Consider the following 25347-nt stretch of genomic DNA (forward strand, 5'->3'; position numbering starts at 1 on the left):
TTGATTTCCCATTATTGAAATGTGGTTAAGAATTATATTACAAATATGCCTTTCAAAAGAAATTTAATATTTTTTTTTTTTAAATTCAAGGGCCATAATTTGTATTTAGCGTTAAAATGGAGTTATGTTTCTTGTTGTAAGACGGTCGTAAATAATTTTGAATTTTATTAAGTGCATTGAATGAACGGTATAGAAGTTTATTTTTATTAAAATCCCAACTTGCCCTTAACTTTTACTTGCCTAAAACTTCAACCTAAGTCAATCAGGGGCCATAACTTGTATTAAGGATATGGAGTTATGTAACCTCATTGGGTGATGGCCCTGAACAATTGTGTGAAGTATTAAGTCAATTGAACAAAGGGTATAGAAGTAATTAATAAATATCCCAACCTGCCCTAAAACTTGAACCTAAATCAGGGGCCATAATCTGTGTAAAGAATAATGTGGAGTTATCTAACCTCATCATGTGATGGCCCTGAACAACTGTGTGAAGTATTAAGTCAATTGAATGAAGGGTATTGGACTTATAAGTGGAAATCCAAACTTGTCCTAAAACTTTAACCGGACGCCGACGCTGGGGCGAATAGTATAGCCCACCTATTCTTCGAAGAGTCGAGCTAAAAACTAAACAAAGATATTCAAACAAATGATGACAATCCTATTCAAAATGAAGAAGAAACAAGGGAAGCAATCGCATATAAAGAGTAGATGCCATCATAGATAAAAAGAGGACATTTAAAGAAACTAGAGCCCTTGCAGGATGTGGTAAGGGCCAAGAATTATAGCATCTCTGACAGAGGAAAAAAATTGAAGGTATAATTGTTAAAGTGAATAATTATGCAAATATAGGACAATTGCAATACAAAAAGCTACTCACAAATTTGTACTTTTATTCACACCTTTTAATGTCACATACATTAACAATTTATTAGTTTTAACCAGGGGCAGATGTCATCAACATACATTACATAAGGGCATAAAAAGATAAGTGCATGGCAACAAAGGCAGAAAAGTCAAGGTTATGACAGCAAATGTAGAAGACACAAGGGCGTGAAAGCCAATGTAGAAGACACAAGGGCGTGAAAGCCAATGTAGAAGACACAAGGGCATGAAAGCCAATGTAGAAGACACAAGGGCATGAAAGCCAATGTAGAAGACACAAGGGCGTGAAAGCCAATGTAGAAGACACACGGGCGTGAAAGCCAATGTAGAAGACACAAGGGCATGAAAGCCAATGTAGAAGACACAAGGGCGTGAAAGCCAATGTAGAAGACACACGGGCATGAAAGCCAATGTAGAAGACACAAGGGCGTGAAAGCCAATGTAGAAGACACAAGGGCGTGAAAGCCAATGTAGAAGACACAAGGGCATGAAAGCAAATGTAGAAAATTAAGACACAAGGGCATGAAAGCATATGTGGAAGACACAAGGGCATGAAAGCAAATGTGGAAGACACAAGGGCATGAAAGCCAATGTAGAAGACACAAGGGCGTGAAAGCCAATGTAGAAGACACAAGGGCATGAAAGCCAATGTAGAAGACACAAGGGCATGAAAGCCAATGTAGAAGACTCACGGGCATGAAAGCCAATGTAGAAGACACAAGGGCGTGAAAGCCAATGTAGAAGACACAAGGGCGTGAAAGCCAATGTAGAAGACACAAGGGCATGAAAGCCAATGTAGAAGACACAAGGGCATGAAAGCCAATGTAGAAGACACAAGGGCGTGAAAGCCAATGTAGAAGACACAAGGGCGTGAAAGCCAATGTAGAAGACACAAGGGCATGAAAGCCAATGTAGAAGACACAAGGGCATGAAAGCCAATGTAGAAGACACACGGGCATGAAAGCCAATGTAGAAGACACAAGGGCATGAAAGCCAATGTAGAAGACACAAGGGCATGAAAGCCAATGTAGAAGACACAAGGGCGTGAAAGCCAATGTAGAAGACACAAGGGCGTGAAAGCCAATGTAGAAGACACAAGGGCATGAAAGCCAATGTAGAAGACACAAGGGCATGAAAGCCAATGTAGAAGACACAAGGGCGTGAAAGCCAATGTAGAAGACACAAGGGCATGAAAGCCAATGTAGAAGACACAAGGGCATGAAAGCCAATGTAGAAGACACAAGGGCATGAAAGCCAATGTAGAAGACTCACGGGCATGAAAGCCAATGTAGAAGACACACGGGCATGAAAGCAAATGTAGAAGACACAAGGGCATGAAAGCCAATGTAGAAGACTCACGGGCATGAAAGCCAATGTAGAAGACACACGGCATGAAAGCCAATGTAGAAGACACAAGGGCATGAAAGCCAATGTAGAAGACTCACGGGCATGAAAGCCAATGTAGAAGACACAAGGGCATGAAAGCAAATGTAGAAAATTAAGACACAAGGGCATGAAAGCATATGTGGAAGACACAAGGGCATGAAAGCAAATGTGGAAGACACAAGGGCATGAAAGCCAATGTAGAAGACACACGGCATGAAAGCCAATGTAGAAGACACAAGGGCGTGAAAGCCAATGTAGAAGACACAAGGGCATGAAAGCCAATGTAGAAGACTCACGGGCATGAAAGCCAATGTAGAAGACACACGGGCTTGAAAGCCAATGTAGAAGACTCACTGGCATGAAAGCCAATGTAGAAGACACACAGGCATGAAAGCCAATGTAGAAGACACAAGGGCATGAAAGCCAATGTAGAAGACACAAGGGCATGAAAGCCAATGTAGAAGACACAAGGGCATGAAAGCCAATGTAGAAGACACACAGGCGTGAAAGCCAATGTAGAAGACACACGGGCATGAAAGCCAATGTAGAAGACACACGGGCATGAAAGCCAATGTAGAAGACACACGGGCATGAAAGCCAATGTAGAAGACACACAGGCATGAAAGCCAATGTAGAAGACTCACGGGCATGAAAGCCAATGTAGAAGACACAATTAAGGGCATGACAGCAAATGGTGAAAACGCAAAGGAACGCACACAAGTGTAAAAAGGCATGAAAACAAAAAAATAATGTGGAAAATACAAGGGGCATTTAATCAAACGTTGAAAATATGAGGGGCATGGGAACAAGTGGTAAATACAAGGGACATTAACTCAAATGTGGAAAATACAAGGGCATGGAAACAAATGTGGAAAATTAAAGGGACATTGAATCAAATGTTGAAAATTCAAGGGCATTAAAGCAAGGACATGGAATAACAAATATAATTAAATATTTTGAGACACATGTCAATTGAAATTTATTCAAAATTCTTTCAGCACTCCATGCAACTGAAACACTTCATAAAAATATTATGCTCTTCTTGACAGACAAAGTATAACAATAAACATCCACCACAGAAGTTCAAGTTGCAGCAAGGTTTTGGTGATCACAATGAGGGTTAAGTGGCAATCAGGAAAGGTGATATACAGGACTGATAAGCCATTGAAAGGATCACTACCAGGAATTTTATCACAGAAGCACTTCTCTCTGCGTCACTACACCCAGATGGAACAGCTATATTTTTTGTGTGTTTTCAATGTTTTTTGTATATCTGTTTTAAGAGGCATGTAGACACAAAATATGTTATTAACTTCTAAAATTTGCACATGCAGAGAGTCAATATAATTTTATCAATACACCTCAATATCAACAACAATATACATTTTTGATTTTCCCAAAATAATTAAACGGCCTTTAATGAATGTACTTATAAATAAAATATTTAAATATGGTGGTTATTTTTCATTGCAGTGGACTGCTTTAAACATGGATGGGTAAATAAGTATTTGTTTTGTTTATTTATCCAGCAAAATTTTCATTCAGATTTCTACAACAATGTAGGAGAAGTACAATGGCTGTTTAAGCAAAATGGTTATTTCAGCAAAATACCAAATGTATATTATAAGTGCGTTATCTGCAGTTGGTTTAAATTCATATCCCTCTACTGTCCTCTTTATTTTTGTCAAAATCACATAATTCTTTTGCTCACAATTCCTGATTAGTTTCACCTTATGTTTATTGCCAAAGAAATAAAACTCATGAAGACTGATTCCAGTGCAGTTAAATGATATTTTCAGGATAAATGGCACTTTAAGTATTACCAGCCAAAAAAATAAATAAAATATTATCTTTGACAGAAAAATCATCCAAATCAAATAGAATTTTTTTTTGGACAAAATCATTACAAAGCATGTTTAAGAAAAATGGAAATTCCCCGTTAACAATGAATATGGACAGCCTCATAATTAGAAATTACGCCCTCAAAACATTCTTTAAATGGAATGAAAAATTGCTGTTAAGAATAAATATGGACAGCCTCGATTATATAAATACGCCCTCAAGACAACATTTAACCAGAATGAAAATTAATGGATATATAAAACTGTATACTTCCTTTTGTTGCTGAGTATAAGATATTACCTTAACAGCTGACCTTTAAATACTGTCATTCCTAACTAAAATGCATTTCTTAGTGCTAAGTGTTTAAGCTTTCAGTGTTTAGGAACTTATTAATAATTGGCTTTTATGACAACAGCTTGATTGTTTGCCAGACTAGTTTCCTGTAAGTTATAATGCCATTTACAAAATACTTAATACACACAGTAATAAGAACCTAAGAACTCATTAGTTTGATGCACTGTATGAAGTGTAAGAAGTTGCACACAGATGTGTACTGTTTGCGATTAATGGAAACTTCCTTGAATTTCAAAAGTCATTACGATGTTGATTTACTTCACATCTTCAGAATGTTCAAATGCTATATCAGTCAAATTCTTTCTACAAGATATCACTGATGATCAAAGCATTCCATGGAATTTAAACAGGCGGAAATTCAAATCATACTCAATTCTCATTGGTTCACAAGTAAGTGCATACACTAAATAACATTAAAATAATTAAGCCAGCTTTGAAACTGTGAGACATTTCTGATAACTTCACGAGAAGTTGAGACATTTCCTTATACCTGATAACTTCACGAGAAGTTGAGACATTTCCTTATGCCTGATAACTTCATGAAGAGTTGAGACATTTCCTTATACCTGATAACTTCACGAGAAGTTGAGACATTTCCTTATGCCTGATAACTTCACGAGAAGTTGAGACATTTCCTTATACCTGATAACTTCACGAGAAGTTGAGACATTTCCTTATGCCTGATAACTTCACGAAGAGTTGAGACATTTCTGATAACTTCACGAGAAGTTGAGACATTTCCTTATACCTGATAACTTCACGAGAAGTTGAGACATTTCCTTATACCTGATAACTTCACGAGAAGTTGAGACATTTCCTTATGCCTGATAACTTAATGGGAAGTTGAGACATTTCCTTATACCTGATAACTTCATGAAGAGTTGAGACATTTCCTTATACCTGATAACTTCACGAGAAGTTGAGACATTTCCTTATACCTGATAACTTAATGAAGAGTTGGGACATTTCTGATAACTTCACAAGAAGCTGAGACATTTCCTTATACCTGATAACTTCATGAAGAGTAGAGACATTTCCTTATACCTGATACCTTCACGAGAAATTGAGACATTTCCTTATGCCTGATAACTTCATGAAGAGTTGAGACATTTCCTTATACCTGATAACTTCACGAGAAGTTGAGACATTTCCTTATACCTGATAACTTCATGAAGAGTTGAGACATTTCCTTATACCTGATAACTTCACGAGAAGTTGAGACATTTCCTTATGCCTGATAACTTCATGAAGAGTTGAGACATTTCCTTATGCCTGATAACTTCATGGGAAGTTGAGACATTTCCTTATGCCTGATAATTTCATGGGAAGTTGAGACATTTCCTTATACCTGATAACTTTATGAGAAGTTGAGACATTTCCTTATACCTGATAACTTCATGAAGAGTTGAGACATTTCCTTATGCCTGATAACTTCATGGGAAGTTGAGACATTTCCTTATACCTGATAACTTCATGGGAAGTTGAGACATTTCTTTATGCCTGATAACTTCATGGGAAGTTGAGACATTTCTTTATGCCTGATAACTTCACGAGAAGTTGAGACATTTCCTTATACCTGATAACTTCATAAAGAGTTGAGACATTTCTGATAACTTCATGGGAAGTTGAGACATTTCCTTATGCCTGATAATTTCATGGGAAGTTGAGACATTTCCTTATGCCTGATCACTTCACGGGAAGTTGAGACATTTCCTTATGCCTGATCACTTCACGGGAAGTTGAGACATTTCCTTATGCCTGATCACTTCACGGGAAGTTGAGACATTTCCTTATGCCTGATCACTTCACAGGAAGTTGAGACATTTCCTTATGCCTGATCACTTCACGAGTAGTTGGGACATTTCCATATGCCTGATCACTTCACGGGAAGTTGGGACATTTCCTTATGCCTGATCACTTCACGGGAAGTTGGGACATTTCCTTATGTCTGATAACTTCATGAAGAGTTGAGACATTTCCTTATGCCTGATCACTTCACGGGAAGTTGAGACATTTCCTTATGCCTGATCACTTCACGGGAAGTTGAGACATTTCCTTATGCCTGATCACTTCATGAAGAGTTGAGACATTTCCTTATACCTGATAACTTCACGAGAAGTTGAGACATTTCCTTATGCCTGATAACTTCATGGGAAGTTGAGACATTTCCTTATGCCTGATAACTTCATGGGAAGTTGAGACATTTCTTTATGCCTGATAACTTCATGGGAAGTTGAGACATTTCCTTATGCCTGATAACTTCATGGGAAGTTGAGACATATTTCCTTATACCTGATAACTTCACGAGAAGTTGAGACATTTCCTTATCCCTGATAACTTCAAGAAGAGTTGAGACATTTCTGATAACTTCACGAGAAGTTGAGACATTTCCTTATGCCTGATCACTTCACGTGAAGTTGAGACATTTCCTTATACCTGATAACTTCATGAGAAGTTGAGACATTTCCTTATACCTGATAACTTCATGGGAAGTTGAGACATATTTCCTTATACCTGATAACTTCACGAGAAGTTGAGACATTTCCTTATCCCTGATAACTTCAAGAAGAGTTGAGACATTTCTGATAACTTCACGTGAAGTTGAGACATTTCCTTATACCTGATAACTTCACGAGAAGTTGAGACATTTCTGATAACTTCACGAAGAGTTGAAACATTTCTGATAACTTCACGAAGAGTTGAGACATTTCTGGTAACTTCACGAGAAGTTGAGACATTTCCTTATACCTGATAACTTCACAAGAAGTTGAGACATTTTCTTATACCTGATAACTTCACGAGAAGTTGAGACATTTCCTTATACATTTTATTTTAAAAAAAACCCTGTGTGTCTGGGGTCAAGTGTTCACCGGAAGTGTGTGTTCTTAAAAGAAGTAGAACATTCTCAGGATGAGAACACAGATGGCTTTTCCTGTTATCCTCTTCCTGTCAATGACATGTTAACATTCCCCACTCAAATGTTTTACCTGTTAATGTATTTGCATTCATAACCCATTACTTTTAGCCAAAACATATTACATCTATGGAATATTTCAAACACAACGTTGAAGCATTGTAATCACTTACCTGGTAGTTTTCTTCCGCTTTTTCGGAATTAGTCCCATTTTCTTAAACTTTCTATACACTGCGTTAGCTGCCATGTTGTACTGTTGGTGGGGGAAGGGGCTCACTTCCACCCCCATGACAGTCTCATGAGAAACACGCACGAGCCCCCGTGCCAAATCTCACGTTCAAGTGAATTCCCATTCTTTGGTACCCAACTCACTAACACAAATGCACTTTTTCTGCAGGTAGATCCAATAAACAGCAGAGTATAATCCAATTCTTGTAGGATTCTTCTTAAACACTTCCAATACATTAAGACCAACATTGAAAACTGACTTTCACTGGGATTCTTAAACCTAAATAATCCAATAAACCCCACTGCACTTTCATTCCAGAAACATTTTCCCTTCCGCCAACCAAAAGGAAACATTTCTCCTAAAGCCAGGCCAAAAGAAAACATTACCCCTAAACCAGCAAGAAGGAAACATTTCCCCTAGACCAGCAAAAAGTAAACATTTATCCCTTAAAAGCCTGCAAAATGAAAATGTTTCCCCTAAATCCTGCCAAATAGAAACATTTCTGCTAAAACAAGCCAAAAGGCAACATTTCCCACGAAAGCAAGCCAAGGAAAACATTTCCTCGAAAGCCTGCCAAAAGGAAACATTTCCCCTAAAGCCTGCCAAAGGAAACATTTCCCCGAAAGCAAGCCAAAAGGAAACATTTCCTCGAAAGCAAGTCAAAAGGAAACATTTCCCCGAAAGCAAGTCAAAAGGAAATATTTCCCCTAAAGCCTGCCAAAAGGAAACATTTCCCCGAAAGCCTGCCAAAAGGAAACATTTCACCTAAAGCAAGCCAAAAGGAAACATTTCCCCGAAAGCCTGCCAAAAGGAAACATTTCACCTAAAGCAAGAAAAAAGGAAACATTTCCCCGAAAGCCTGCAAAAAGGAAACATTTCACCTAAAGCAAGTCAAAAGGAAACATTTCCCCGAAAGCCTGCCAAAAGGAAACATTTCACCTAAAGCAAGCCAAAAGGAAACATTTCCCCGAAAGCCTGCAAAAAGGAAACATTTCCCCGAAAGCAAGCCAAAAGGAAACATTTCCCCGAAAGCAAGTCAAAAGGAAATATTTCCCCTAAAGCCTGCCAAAAGGAAACATTTCCCCGAAAGCCTGCCAAAAGGAAACATTTCACCTAAAGCAAGCCAAAAGGAAACATTTCCCCGAAAGCCTGCCAAAAGGAAACATTTCACCTAAAGCAAGAAAAAAGGAAACATTTCCCCGAAAGCCTGCAAAAAGGAAACATTTCCCCGAAAGCAAGTCAAAAGGAAACATTTCCCCGAAAGCAAGCCAAAAGGAAACATTTCACCTAAAGCAAGAAAAAAGGAAACATTTCCCTGAAAGCAAGCCAAAAGGAAACATTTCCCCGAAAGCAAGCCAAAAGGAAACATTTCACCTAAAGCAAGAAAAAAGGAAACATTTCCCTGAAAGCAAGTCAAAAGGAAACATTTCCCCGAAAGCAAGCCAAAAGGAAACATTTCACCTAAAGCAAGAAAAAAGGAAATATTTCCCCTAAAGCCTGCCAAAAGGAAACATTTCCCCGAAAGCCTGCCAAAAGGAAACATTTCACCTAAAGCAAGCCAAAAGGAAATATTTCCCCTAAAGCCTGCCAAAAGGAAACATTTCACCTAAAGCAAGAAAAAAGGAAACATTTCCCCGAAATCCTGCCAAAAGGAAACATTTCCCCGAAAGCAAGTCAAAAGGAAACATTTCCCCGAAAGCCTGCCAAAAGGAAACATTTCACCTAAAGCAACCCAAAAGGAAATATTTCCCCTAAAGCCTGCCAAAAGGAAACATTTCCCCGAAAGCAACCCAAAAGGAAACATTTCCCCTAAAGCAACCTAAAAGGAAACATTTCCCCTAAAGCCTGCCAAAAGGAAACATTTCCCCGAAAGCAAGAAAAAGGAAACATTTCCCCGAAAGCAAGAAAAAGGAAACATTTCCCTGAAAGCAAGCCAAAAGGAAACATTTCTCGGAAAGCCAGACCAAAAAGAAATATATCCCCTAAAACTGGCCAAAATGAAACATTTCCCCGAAAGCTGATATCCCTAAGTTTCAGGCCCAAAGTGAACATTTTCCCTTAACCCACGTCCCCAAAAGCCAGACCAAAAAGAAACATTTCCCCTAAAGCCAGACCAAAAAGAAACATTGTCCCTAAAGCCAGACCAAAAGGAAACATTTCTCCTAAATCCAGACCAAAAGGAAACATTTCCCCTAAATCCAGACCAAAAGAACATATTACCCCTAAATCCAGACCAAAAAGAAACATTTCACCTAAAGCCAGACCAAAAGGAAACAGTTCCCCTAAAGCCAGACATAAAGGAAACATTTTTTTCTAAATCCAGACCAAAAGGAAACAGTTCCCCTAAAGCCAGACCAAAAGGAAACATTTCCCCTAAAGCCAGACCAAAAGGAAACATTTTTTCTAAATCCAGACCAAAAGGAAACATTTCCCCTAAATCCAGACCAAAAGAAAACACTACCATTAAATCCAGACCAAAAAGAAACATTTCCCCTAAAGCCAGACCAAAAGGAAACATTTCCCCTCAATCCAGACCAAAAGGCCAAAGAAAACATTTTCTCTAAAGCAATGTCCAAAAAATTTCAGGGTCACAGGAAATATTTGCCCTAATGCCAGGTCCCCTAAATTTCAGGCCAGAAGGAAACTTATCCCTTAAAGTCATCCAAATGGAAACATTTACCCTTAAGTCACCCAAAAGGAAAGTTTTAAAGTCAGATAAAAACAAATGTACATGCTTTTTTTAAATTCAGACTCATAGACCCTCTTTATTTACATTTACAAGGAAAATGAACAATCATGAGGTGGCTGTTGGAAAGGGTAATGCCAACTTTTGTTTGACTCCAAGCACTTGAACCCATGAGCCCTACTACTAAATTGCAGCAAAATTTAGAAAAGATCCCAAAACAATAGCATTACCGTGGTAACAATCCATTTTTTAAATACAAAACAATACCAATGGAAATAGTTCAAGCATAGCTTTAAATGAATGAATGAATGTACTGGAAAATAATGAGATCCTCAAAATAATAACAAATCCGAGCAACAAAACTGGATGCAGTTAAAGGTTCAGAAAGTAAAGGGGTATTTACTGAGGATGGGAGAGAATGCATCAACTACCTTTCACACCGCCCATCAGGTTGTCAACACCAGCAAATGACTGCATGTGAATACTTTTGAACTTCCTGAATGCTTCATGGTTAAATTTGAAAGACTATTTCCCTGAAACCCATAAGCTTCATACTGTTCTGAGCAAAATAATTCCAGAAAATCCCTACAAGCACAACAGTGAATAATTTAAATAATAGCATTAAATTGAATTACACGAAAGATTTTTATTTCATTCCAAAACACTCAGAGCATGAAAATCTTTCATTTATGGCAATAATTTCATACATATAACAAACTTTATATCAATGTAACTCAATTAAGATAATTACTTCAAGTCATATCTTTATATCTCGATATGCATTGCAATTCATATAGTAATGAATAACATAATTAACTAACACTTGGTTACTGCACCAAGTATCTTCAAACATGAGACATAGGAGCAAAATAATCATGGAAATGATAATGATCTTTTCCAATATAAAATAAAAAGCCCAAGGGAGCTCTAATAGGACATAGCATGAAAACTAATACTGCAAAATAGACAAAACATCATTAAATGGTATTGCACTTCTTTTCTCAATATCCAAATAATGAAATGTAACTATGGATTGGCACGGAAAAGTCTGCCTTTAACTGACAAATACAGTAACCCGATCAAGACGATGACGTAGGATTTGTGTATTAATTGGTAGCATTTATCACTATCGCAGGACATTGTGTAAAATAGCTGGATACTTGGATTCTGATATATGTAATGATCAATGCTTTTAGAATATGGAAGCTTAATAGTTTATAGAGAGATATATATATAGCGTTAAAATGTACTGGGTACATTAACACCGTTTTATGTGAATGAATGTTTTCTTATTCATTTTGCATCTGTGTGTGGATCGGTGCTTAAATTCTGCCCTTTGTGACTTTACATAAAACATTCAAGAGAACAGACTGATAATAGCTGTACAATCTTATATCATCCAATTTCTCGATCATCATATCATACATCCTCTCTTTTGGTTGGCTAGAATATATGCTATACAAAAACTGCAATTTCTTGTTCAGAAAATTCTTAAAACATTGTTGTTTGCAAACTTCAATACATTATTGGTTCCAAATTCAAGACTTAAAGCTGGTTGTCAACTCCAAGGCAAAGCTGGTAGTCAACTCCAAGGCAAAGCTGGTAGTCAACTCCAAGGCAAAGCTGGTTGTCAACTCCAAGGCAAAGCTGGTAGTCAACTCCAAGGCAAAGCTGGTTGTCAACTCCAAGGCAAAGCTGGTAGTCAACTCCAAGGCAAAGCTGGTTGTCAACTCCAAGGCAAAGCTGGTAGTCAACTCCAAGGCAAAGCTGGTTGTCAACTCCAAGGCAAAGCTGGTAGTCAACTCCAAGACAAAGCTGGTTGTCAACTCAAAGGCACCACGTGCAATTTCAACACAATACTGAATGCCAATTTCCAAGAAGATACTCCAGGTGTAATTCCATTTGTATGACAATGCTGGTTGTCATTTTCAACACATTTTGCTTACCAATGCTTGGCAATGTTTGTTATTTATGAATTAAAGCAGTCTCTGTAGTTTTCATTGCATTTTAGCAACCCAAGGTTATTTGTGGAGTGCAAATTTTAGTTTTTTGTGAATGTTAGAAGAAAACAATTTTGAACTAGAAATGTGTCCATAGGACACGGATGCCCCCACTTCGGTTTTTTGTCACAGAAAATAAGCCATAATGATTTTTGAAGTATTTTTGGCAAAAAAGGGCCGTAACTCCTAAATGACTAAAGCGATTTCCATGACTATCGAACTTGATCAAGATATTATGGTCACAAACATGTGTTTAAAGTTTGGTGAGGATTGGACAAACAGTTTTCAAGAATTAGATCGGAAACAATCTTCGGGACGTATTTTTCAAGTCTTTTTTTGCAAATAAAGGGCCGTAACTCCTAAATGACAAAAGCGATTTCCATGACTATCGAACTTGATCAAGATATTATGGTCACAAACATGTGTTTAAAGTTTGGTGAGGATTGGACAAACGGTTTTCAAGAATTAGATCGGAAACAATCTTCGGGACGTACGTACGTACGGACGTACGTACGTACGGACAGACGTACGTACGGACAAGGGCAACCCTATATGCCGCCACTTTGTGGGGGCATAAAAACACATAAAAAATATTATATATGATGTATTCAAGCTGAAAGGGAGGTTAGAAAATGTACAGTTATTCAATCAGGCCTTAAAACTCATCACCCAAAAAGAATTGTTATGAACTTGTTACAGGGAGTGAGTCAGTACGTGTAAGGTCCAGAGAGAAAACACAACCGAAAAAACAATAAATCACAATGATAATGTTTAAACAAAGTTAAGACATCCAGTAATCTCTTGGAACATAGTATACATCTTCTGCAATAGAACTTAGTTCATAGATTTCAATCTCCTTCTTGCTTATATTGGCAGACAGTTTGCAGACAGTAGGAATTTTATCTTTGATGTTCATAATTAGAAAAAAATAGTACTATCTAAATTCTATCTGTTCTGGTTAGAGTTTTCAAATCATATGTCTTAAATGAAGATGGAATCCACAGCAGAAACAGCCTTGAACTTTTAACAATAGTAAATGTTAAGTCTGTCAAGTTCCCTTATTTTAGATTTAAATCTGAAGAAACATATCATTCAATATTATGTCACTGATATTAATTAAATGACAATAACTTTAATGTCACAAATATAAATAAAACTAGTAGTTTGCAAGTGTATGTCTGGAAAAAAGTTTGACAGCAAAAATCAAAAACAAAGGGCAATTACTCAGTAATTAGCTAAAGTATGGTTCTTGAACACTGCACTTCCTCTCATTGTGTTTTACCATTGTATGAAGTTCCAATGAATTCCATCCAGTACTTTTCAAGTTATACTCCGGACAAAAAAAGTAACAAAGGGCAATAACTCAGTAATAAGCAAGAATAGAGTTATGGTTATTGTAAACTGCACTTCCTCCTGTTATGCTCTATCATTGTATGAAGTTTAATCCAATTCCATCCAGTAGTTTTTAAGTTATGCCCCGGACAAGGTAAATTGCAACGGACCGACCGACAAACCAACCAACTGACCGACCGACTGACCACAGGGTGACTCCAATATACCCACTTCAAACTTCGTTTGTCGGGGGTACAATGACACATAGTAATGTCACTGATATTTATAAATGACAATTACTAAGGTAACTGCTATGAATAAATTGACACATACTAATGTCACTGGTATTAATAAAATGAAACTTACTAATGATATTGATAAGATCACAATTATTAATGTCACTGATATTAATAAAATGACAATTACTAAGGTCACTGATATTAATAAAATGACACATACTAAGGTCACTGATATTAATAAAATGACACATACTAAGGTCACTGATATTAATAAAATGACAATTACTACGGTCACTGATATTGATAAAATGACACATACTAATGTCACTGATATTAATAAAATGACAATTACTATTGTCACTGATATTAATAAAATGACACATACTAATGTCACTGATATTAATAAAATGACAATTACTAAGGTCACTGATATTAATAAAATGACACATACTAAGGTCACTGATATTAATAAAATGACACATACTAAGGTCACTGATATTAATAAAATGACAATTACTACGGTCACTGATATTGATAAAATGACACATACTAATGTCACTGATATTAATAAAATGACAATTACTATTGTCACTGATATTAATAAAATGACACATACTAATGTCACTGATATTAATAAAATGACACATACTAAGGTCACTGATATTAATAAAATGACAATTACTAAGGTCACTGATATTAATAAAAAGGACAATTACTAAGGTCACTGATATTAATAAAATGACAATTACTAAGGTCACTGATATTAATAAAATGACACATACCAATGTCACTGATATTAATAAAATGACAATTACTAATGTCACTGATATTAATAAAATGACAATTACTAATGTCACTGATATTAATAAAATGACACATACTAATGTCACTGATATTAATAAAATGACAATTACTAATGTCACTGATATTAATAAAATGCCAATTACTAAGGTCACTGATATTAATAAAATGACAATTACTAATGTCACTGATATTAATAAAATGCCAATTACTAAGGTCACTGATATTAATAAAATGCCAATTACTAAGGTCACTGATATTAATAAAATGACACATACTAAGGTCACTGATATTAATAAAATGACACATACTAAGGTCACTGATATTAATAAAATGACACATACTAAGGTCACTGATATTAATAAAATGACAATTACTAATGTCACTGATATTAATAAAAGGACAATTACTAAGGTCACTGATATTAATAAAGGGACAATTACTAAGGTCACTGATATTAATAAAATGACACATACTAATGTTACTGATATTAATAAAAAGGACAATTACTAAGGTCACTGATATTAATAAAACAACAATTATTCAGTACACTGATAATAATAAAATGAAACTATCACTGTTTAGATGTTGAAGTTAATTCATCCACCTTCAGCTGTCGTGAGTTTAAATAAAATATGACCATAAAAAGGCATAAACAAGTTTCCAATCCCAGACAATGTTCCGAGGTTATGTGCATCAAGTCAAGACAAACCACATCTCACTTTTCCTAGCAAATATTTCCATAATCTTCGCCTTTCATTCATGGACATTTCTGCTACCTTTTCATCACCAATTCTCCTAATGATGTCTGAATAATGTCCATCCTGTGTGGGACAATCTTTGTTTGGGACAAAATTTAGCTTCCAAGTAATTTACACTCCCATGGCAATGGAAGGAACCTTATAAGGAGGATAAGACTCAAGAACCCATCCTGTAGTTATTCATCATTCACTTAAAGTGTCTTGCAGTCATTCAATTACGTCAATAAAAACAGTCACTGCACCAACTTCTGATTTATTGAAATCCACACAAGTCTGAAGATATTTGTATACTTTCAGGCATGAGGGAAGTGGTGTAACTAAGTCACAGTTTACCATATTGTCAAGGATTTAAACTTCAAAAAAGCTTGTTTATAAGTAATTCATTTCACGGAACATTCTCCTATTATTTTAAAAAATGGCTAGCTAGCTCAAGCTGGTGCCACCATCTTCAAAGGGACAAGTGTCACCATGTTCCATTGGACAAGACAGGTGGCTCCAGCAGGTGTCACCATGTTCCACTTGTCAAGACAGCTGGCTCCAGCCAGTGTCACCATGTTCCAGGATGAGACAGCTGTCTCCAGCTGGTATCAACATGTTCCAAGACAAGGCAGCTGGATCCAGCTGGTGTCACAATGTTCCAGGAAAAGACAGCTGGCTCCAGCCAATGTCACCATGTTCCAGAATGAGACAGCTAGCGCCAGCTGGTGTCACCATGTTCCAATACAAGACAGCTGGATCCAGCTGGTGTCACAATGTTCCACTGGACAAGACAGGTGGCTCCAGCCAGTGTCACCATGTTCCAGGATGAGACAGCTGTCTCCAGCTGGTATCAACATGTTCCAAGACAAGACAGCTGGATCCAGCTGGTGTCACAATGTTCCAGGAAAAGACAGCTGGCTCCAGCCAATGTCACCATATTCCAGAATGAGACAGCTGGCGCCAGCTGGTGTCACCATGTTCCAATAGTCAAGACAGCTGGCTCCAGCTGGTGTCACTATGTTCCCAGACAAGACAGCTTGCTCAAGCCAGCGACACCATGTTCCACTGGACAAGACTGCTGGCTCTAGCTGATGACACCATGTTCCACTGGACAAGACAGCTGGCTCCAGACGGTGTCACCATGCTCCACTGGACAAGACAGCTGGCTCCAGACGGTGTCACCATGCTCCACTGGACAAGACAGCTTGCTCAAGCCAGCGACACCATGTTCCACTGGACAAGACTGCTGGCTCCAGCTGATGACACCATGTTCCACTGGACAAGACTGCTGGCTCCAGCTGATGACACTATGTTCCACTGGACAAGACAGCTGGCTCCAGACGGTGTCACAATGTTCAACTGGACAAGACAGCTGGCTCTAGCTGGTGTCACCATGCTCCACTAGCCAAGACAGCTGGCTCCAGACGGTGTCACCATGTTCCACTGGACAAGACAGCTCGCTGATGCCTCGCTACAGCTGGTGACACCATGTTCCGATGGAAAAGACAACTGGCTCCAGCTGATGTCACCATGTTCCATTGGGCAAGATAGCTAGCTCCAGCAGGTGTCACCATGTTCCAGGACAAGACAGCTCGCTCCAGTCGGCGTCACCATGTTCCACTGGACAAGACAACTGGCTCCAGCCGACGTCACCATGTTCCACTGGACAAGACAACTGGCTGCAGCCAGTGTCACCATGTTCAACTGCACTAGACGCCTGGCTTCATCCGATGTCACCATGTTCCACTAGACAAGACACCAGGCTCCAGCCGGCGTCACCATGTTCCACTAGACTAAAAGCCTGACTCTAGCCGATGTCACCATGTTTCACTAGACAAGACAACTGGCTCCAGCCGGCGTCACCATGTTCCACTGGACTAGACCACTGGCTCTAGCTGATGTCACCATGTTCCACTGGACAAGACAGCTGGCTCCAGCCGGTGCTCACACCATGCTCCACTGGACAAGACAGCTGGCTCCAGCCGGTGTCACCATGCTCCACTGGACAAGACAGCTTGCTCCAGCTGGTGTCACCATGCTCCACTGGACAAGACAGCTGGCTCCAGCCGGTGTCACCATGCTCTACTGGACAAGACAGCTGGCTCCAGCTGGTGTCACCATGTTCCACTGGACAAGACAGCTGGCTCCAGCCGGTGTCACCATGCCCCACTGGACAAGACAGCTGGCTCCAGCTGGTGTCACCATGCTCAACTTGGCAAGACAGCTGGCTCAAGCCTGTGTCACCATGTTCAACTGGACAAGACAGCTGGCTCCAGCTGGTGTCAATATCCTCCACTGGACAAGACAGCTGGCTCCAGACGGTGTCACCATGTTCAACTGGACAAGACAGCTGGCTCTAGCTGGTGTCACCATGCTCCACTAGCCAAGACAGCTGGCTCCAGACGGTGTCACCATGTTCAACTGCACAAGACAGCTGGCTCTAGCCAGTATCACCATGCTCCACTGGACAAGACAGCTGGCGCCAGCCGGTGTCACCATGTTCAACTGGACAAGACAGCTGGCTCTAGCTGGTGTCACCATGCTCCACTGGCCAAGACAGCTGGCTCCAGATGGTGTCACCATGTTCAACTGGACAACACAGCTGGCTCCAGCCTGTGTCACCATGCTCAACTTGACAAGACAGCTGGCTCCAGCCTGTGTCACCATGTTCAACTTGGCAAGACAGCTGGCTCCAGCCTGTGTCACCATGCTCAACTTGGCAAGATAGCTGGCTCCAGCCTGTGTCACCATGCTCAACTTGGCAAGACAGCTGGCTCCAGCCTGTGTCACCATGCTCAACTTGACAAGACAGCTGGCTCCAGCCTGTGTCACCATGCTCAACTTGGCAAGACAGCTGGCTCCAGCCTGTGTCACCATGCTCAACTTGGCAAGACAGCTGGCTCCAGCCTGTGTCACCATGCTCAACTTGACAAGACAGCTGGCTCCAGCCTGTGTCACCATGCTCAACTTGGCAAGACAGCTGGCTCCAGCCTGTGTCACCATGCTCAACTTGGCAAGACAGCTGGCTCCAGCCTGTGTCACCATGCTCAACTTGGCAAGACAGCTGGCTCCAGCCTGTGTCACCATGCTCAACTTGACAAGACAGCTGGCTCCAGCCTGTGTCACCATGTTCAACTTGACAAGACAGCTGGCGGCAGCCGGTGTCACCATGCTCAACTTGGCAAGACAGCTGGCTCCAGCCTGTGTCACCATGTTCAACTGGGCAACACGGCTGACTACAGCCAGGTCACCATTTTTCACTGGACAAGAGAGCTGGCTCCAGCCTGTGTCACCATGTTCAACTTGGCAAGACAGCTGGCTCCAGTCTGAGTCACCATGTTCAACTGGGCAACACAGCTGGCTCCAGCCTGTGTCACCATGTTTAACTGGACAATACAGCTGGCTCCAGCCTGTGTCACCATGTTCAACTGGGCAACACAGCTGGCTCCAGCCTGTTTCACCATGTTCAAATGGACAAGACAGCTGGCTCCAGCCTGTGTCACCATGCCCCACTGGACAAGACAGCTGGCTCCAGCCTGTGTCACCATGCTCAACTTGGCAAGACAGCTGGCTCCAGCCTGTGTCACCATGCTCAACTTGACAAGACAGCTGGCTCCAGCCTGTGTCACCATGCTCAACTTGACAAGACAGCTGGCTCCAGCCTGTGTCACCATGTTCAACTGGGCAACACAGCTGGCTCCAGCCTGTGTCACCATGCTCAACTGGACAAGACAGCTGGCTCCAGCCGGTGTCACCATGCTCAACTTGGCAAGACAGCTGGCTCCAGCCGGTGTCACCATGCTCAACTTGACAAGACAGCTGGCTCCAGCCTGTGTCACCATGCTCAACTGGACAAGACAGTTGGCTCCAGCCTGTGTCACCATGTTCAACTGGGCAACACAGCTGGCTCCAGCCAGTGTCACCATGCTCAACTTGACAAGACAGCTGGCTCCAGCCTGTGTCACCATGTTCAACTGGGCAACACAGCTGACTACAGCCAGGTCACCATGCTCAACTTGACAAGAGAGCTGGCTCCAGCCTGTGTCACCATGCTCAACTTGGCAAGAGAGCTGGCTCCAGCCAGTGTCACCATGCTCAACTTGACAAGAGAGCTGGCTCCAGCCTGTGTCACCATTTTTCACTGGACAAGAGAGCTGGCTCCAGCCTGTGTCACCATGTTCAACTGGCCAAGACAGCTGGCTACAGCCAGGTCACCATTTTTCACTGGACAAGAGAGCTGGCTCCAGCCGGTGCGGTTTCACCATGTTCTACAGGACAAGACAGATGGCTCCAGCCAGTGTAACCATGTTTTACTGGACAATCAAAAGGAAAAAAGTGGAATGTGCTGATTCTGAAAACAGAAATTTATCAAATATGTGTGCACATACTTTGCTGCTTATTTTCTTAGAAATTTCCAGTGATGAAACATTGCATTGCCACCCTCCATTCCTTTTTGAAATGTCATTGAAAGGGAGCAATTATTTGTCAATGAAATTACCGTAACACTCAATAATAATAAACAAGTTAGATCAAGGCCTGTGAAAAAATCAGGTAGTAAATCACAAACCAGAAGCTGAACAGACTAACAAGTGAACAAACAATTACCAACAGCAAGGGATATAGAAGGTTGAACCAGAGCACAACTTACAATTAATTTCTAAAACATTTCCTGAACACTTTTTGTGTCTTATGTTTACTATCAATTTGTACACTCAAAGCTTCCCTGAACCCCAGCTCTAATGGTTAGGGCAGATAATCAGTAATAATGAAAATGTTAAGGGACAAATTAAATGGTCCACCCACTCCCCCTCCCTGATTCTCTTGTAATAAGCACTGTGAGTTTAACTACAGCCACCTCATGAAAGATTACCTGTGAACTTTTATTCTGCAGCATTCATAATTTCACTACAACATAAAATCATAATAAATACCAAGGCAATGAAAATAAGACACTTTAATGATCTGCAATTCCTGTGAGAAAAAATCCAACACTGAAATTATTCCTGAAGCTGATGGAAAAAGGCCAAAAACCCTGGTTACATAATCCAATTAAAAACAGTAACACAATATTTCCTATTAAAATCAATGTGTCTGTATTCAGAAGAACTTCATAAGGCATCCTCAGCATCCTCCGCAGCTGGAAATACACAGCGCTATGTCGACCATTTCCAACACTGCCTCACACTAGCATCAATTACTTCAAGTAAAAGAATGATCAATAGAAATTGAATGGGGCCCATTTTATTCTATAAGAGGACTCAACTCAATTGGACTCTTCTTTTCCGTTATATTTTCACACAAGATTCTGCAATATTTGCACGATTATATTATAGATGTTCAGGATGAAATACGACATTTCACTTACAAGTCTCATACACACAAGGGTTAAAGGAATTATGAAGAAATATAATCATGTGCCTAAGTACATAAAAAAGAACCAATCAACTTCTTTGACCTATCTCAAGTTGATTTTTAGCTAATGTTAAAAACATCTAAATTATTGATTGTCATTTCTGTAAATTTTCAATTCTTTCTACATAACAAGTTTGGTCACAATATGTCAACCTTAACTGAAGTTATTCAGTACCAACTATTTTTTTGATTTCTAGTAAAAGTGACCTTGACCTTTACCCTTAGGGCCCCAAACGCAATACGATGAAAGGTCTCTATTAACTCTTCCCATATAAGATAGGTCGCAATCTATCAACCTTTACTTAAATTAGTCAGTACCAACAGTTTTTCTATTTTTATAATCAGTGACCTTAACCTTGACCACCCAAATGCAATTCCATGAAAGGTCTCCATTATCTCTTCATATATACCAAGTTACTTTTGAACATGTCAACCCTTACTAAAGTTATTCAGTTCCAACTGTTTTTCTATTTTATGGTAACAGTGACCCTTAATACCAAGTTTGGTCGCAATAACTCGAGATATTCAGTACCAATGTTTTTTCTATTTTTACTTACAGAGACATTGACCTAGACCTTACAGGCCCAAAGGCAATCCAATGAAAGGTCTCCATAAACTCTTACTATATACCAAGTTTGGTCACAGTATGGTCAACCCTAACTAAAGTTATTCTGTAAAATAGGTGAGTTTGATAAGCCACCCTCCCAACTGCCCGCACTTAATACTTTGTGAAAACCTAGTTAAAATCAAAGAATGTGTATGGACAGATGGACTGACAGCAGGCTGACAGAAAGGGAGATCATACTTAAGGGGACCCTAACATTTTTTGTTAGGCCCTAACAAGGTTTGGACTTAAAATCAAAATGAATTGTAAGATCATTTAGCAAGTCTGTTGTACTGTGCTTCTGTATCTGCCATGAAACAACAGCATTATCTGGAGCATCACATAACAATAAAACTGACGGAAATCTATCATTTGGCTCTTTTGTTAAACTAAGCCTTATTAGGTACAATTTATGTTGAATTTGGGTATAAAATTGGGTTATTTTAATGCCATATTCAGCATTTTTTATCTATAACAGCCTTACATTGTTTAGGATGCAATAATCATTATGATCAAATAAAATAGGCACAGACTTTGTCACTTTATTTCTTCTCATTGTTTTAGCTTTCCCACAAGTTTGTATGTGCACTCATTAAAATAACTACTGGCATCAAAGCCATTATCATTTACAACCCAACAAAAGACTCTAACTAGTCATTAAAATGGCACAATTTCAAGAACACAATAATTGCAGACAACATTTAAAGTCTCATTAGCTGCTGTGACGTCAACACCAGGAGCTGATGGTATCAGTGAACAAGCTCCATTCTGCAGCCGATGGATTCTAAGCCATGTCAAGCACTAATGCCAGCTTATAAATGGCTACCGTTTTGGCGAGTGTCTACGGAGTTGGCTTCCCTGCATTCCAAGACTTTGTTAGACCTTTAGACAGCTTCAAAATGCTTGTTTTTTGTCTGATAATAATCTGTGGGCTGCTCAAGCACTTCATGATTTGAATCTGGGATAATAAAATTAAAATGATTATTGGAAGAGCAAACCATCCTTAATACTTCTTTCCATGATTGAAAATTCTGGAATGATTTATTAGTCTCTGTATTGTCTCTTTCATGAAAAAAGTAGTTCCATCTGGTATTATTGACCAATACATCTTGCAACCATTTTGTTATTGAATAGCAAAGCACTAGGACAAGACAATATCAAAATAAATGCAGTATGTTCAGCAGTTCTGATAACTTCTCATTTTCATCAACTAAATGTTTAATAATTGTTTTGAACAGCTGTAACAAAAATATAAAAGTTAAGCCCCATTCTAAGTGAATGATGTTCGTTCTTTAATCAAATTCATAACACATAAAATTAGCGAGGTTTAACTTCTTTTGCATCTTTAAGAATAATAATTATTTGTTCCCAATGTTTACAACAAGATACACTTATTTCCAATCTTCTTATTTTGAAAGAAAGTTAATAGATGATAATTGGTTGATTTCATTGTAAGCAACAAATTTGAAGTTTTCTTTTATTGTTATTTTCAGGTATTTTAATTTATTTTCAATATATCTCTATTTTGCATACTCCTCTGCTACCCAGATTCCCACAGGATGTCCCTCACCCATGGGATGCCCCTCAGGCAATGCACCGTTTTGATTACTGATGACCTGGGCTATCATTCCTATGCCAGCTTGGATAGAAATAGTTCTCTTTACTTAAACATATGAAATATTTTTTTAATATCAAATACACTATGATGTTTCAAAGGTGAGGTGCTCAGTTTTGATCAAAGGGAAGTAACTACAATAGATTTTAAAAGTAGGCCTTAAAGATGTTATTTTCACTTATCAGTTTGCAGTGAAAATACCAAATTGATATTTCTAAAGTTTTTATTTTGCTGAAAAAACTAATTTCTTTACCAAAAGCATGAAAGAAATTATTTTTCATAAATCAATACATACATCATTGTGATAAAAACATACAAAGACAAAATTTGATACAAGACATGTATAAGGACTTAATGTCCGAATGTGTGTGTTTGATCTCCATGTATCTGATGTTCCTTTCTGCTAGTTGCTGTTCAATGTAAGACTGTGTGGTTAATTATAGTACTAATAATTGTTGTGATAGAGTGCCTTGGAACTCAGAAATTGATCCCATCTGTGCATGGAGACAAAAAATGACAATACCAGATCTAAGTGATTTAAGATGCATTGTTACCAGATCTTACTGGATACATAAACATTTTTCTTAAGATAAATTAGCTAGTCATTTACTGCTTCCTAGAAAGTACATATACATGTATCTTACGAAGAGAGGCCTGGGGCTTATTAACATGCTGCGATGGGAGCATTATTTTTCGTGAGATTTTGTCAGGGGTGGTCAAAGTTACCCATTGGATTATACAACTCTGAGCTAATATTTACTGATGAAATATAATCCCATACTGGTCAACTGAATGTTTGCAAGAAAACCATTGTATTCGTTAACTAGGCCTACAGTCATTCATTCGCTCAGCAAAATTGTACCGACTTGTTTTAATACTAAAACAAGCAAATTCATTGAACTGCTACCTAGTTTTAAAGCTCACATTACCCAGATTCAAGCAAATATTTCAAAAAGGCAAACACTTGTACTAGGTTTAATGCAGATTGGATAGAAAATGTTGCTAAAATATAGCTCCTAGCATGTTCCCAAGGTTTACCACAATCTAGTGATCGAGTTTTTGACCTCATGTGACCTAGTTTCAAACATAGCCAAGATTTCATCAAGGCAATATTCTGGTTGAGTTTCATGAAGATTGGAGAAGATACACTACCCTGCCTCTGTTTGTTCAGAAGAGTTGTCCTAAATTTGATATAATGACCTAGTTGTTTACCCTATGTTTATCACTTCTTTTCATTCAAACAAGAAATCATCAAGGGGAACATTCTGACCATAGTTTGACAAAGTCAGACCAGTATTTGGTTCGAGACATGGTTTTTGAAAGATTTGACCAAATGACCTACTTTCTGACCTCATGTGACCTCATTTCAAAATAGACATTGATTTCATCAAAGAAAATATTCTAATAAAGTTACATATTGATTCAGATATATTGCCTCTAGTAGGTTCCCTTGATTCTTTTTAAGATTTGACCTTCAGAACTAATGTTTGACCTTCTGTGACCCACTTTAAAAATCTGCTAAGATTTCATCAAGGGAAACATTCTGTCCAAGTTCGAATATAATCTGACAAATCATTACCATGTAAATTCTAAAATTTGACCTAGTGGCAGAATCTTTCATCAAATGTTACCCAGATTTAAATTTGCCAGAGTTCATCAAGAGGAAACATTCTATTCAAGTTTAATGAATTGTAAACCAAATATAATGCTTCTTGTGTGTTCCATTTTTCAACAAAATTTGAACTTGTGACTTAGTTTTTGACCTCATGTGACCCAATTTTACAAGAGGATGAGATTTGATCAAGTGGAACATTCTGACCAAGTTTAAACATTATCTAACCAATCCATACCAAGATATGCTTCAGATAATGTGTGCAGACAATGAAAATCTAAGCTTTGATCTAGTGACCTAGTGTTTGACACCACATGACCTATTTTCAATTTTTTCCTAGCGTTCATCAAGGAAAACATAATAGAATAAAGTTTCATAAGTATTGGATCAAATATATTTTTTCTAATGTGTTCCAAAGATTTATTTCTAGTGACCTCGTTTTAGACACCATGTGACCCACTGTTTCAAGTCTGTAAGATTTTTTCAGGGGGTACATTCTGACCAAGTTTAAACATTATCTGACCATTTGGACAGAAAAAAATGTGGGGGACGAACAGACTGATGGATGCAAGGATGGACCAACAAGAAGACATACGGACGTTCCCACATATCAACCTTTGTTAGGGTCTTTACCAATACTCCGAAAAAAATAACTAGAAGTGCTGCATTGTGACAAAACCAGGTTTTTAATATGGGCAA

At 38.7% G+C, this 25347-nt stretch overlaps 1 protein-coding gene across 10 annotated transcripts in view; it reads right to left on the bottom strand.

The window, feature by feature from the left end:
- LOC128214151 (cAMP-specific 3',5'-cyclic phosphodiesterase 4C-like) overlaps positions 1-25347 on the bottom strand; it is a 406322-nt gene that overhangs the window by 192838 nt on the left and 188137 nt on the right. The window contains exon 1 of one of the 10 annotated variants that reach the window (XM_052920461.1): positions 7552-7784. The exons of the other annotated variants lie outside the window; for them this stretch is intronic. Within the exon in view, the coding sequence (XP_052776421.1) occupies positions 7552-7667 (116 nt within the window). The 5' untranslated portion in view covers positions 7668-7784. Of the gene's footprint in view, positions 1-7551; positions 7785-25347 lie in introns of those variants that run through there. 10 annotated transcript variants of the gene reach the window in all.

Source organism: Mya arenaria, chromosome 13 (genome assembly GCF_026914265.1).
Source record: "Mya arenaria isolate MELC-2E11 chromosome 13, ASM2691426v1".
NCBI lineage: Eukaryota > Metazoa > Mollusca > Bivalvia > Myida > Myidae > Mya > Mya arenaria.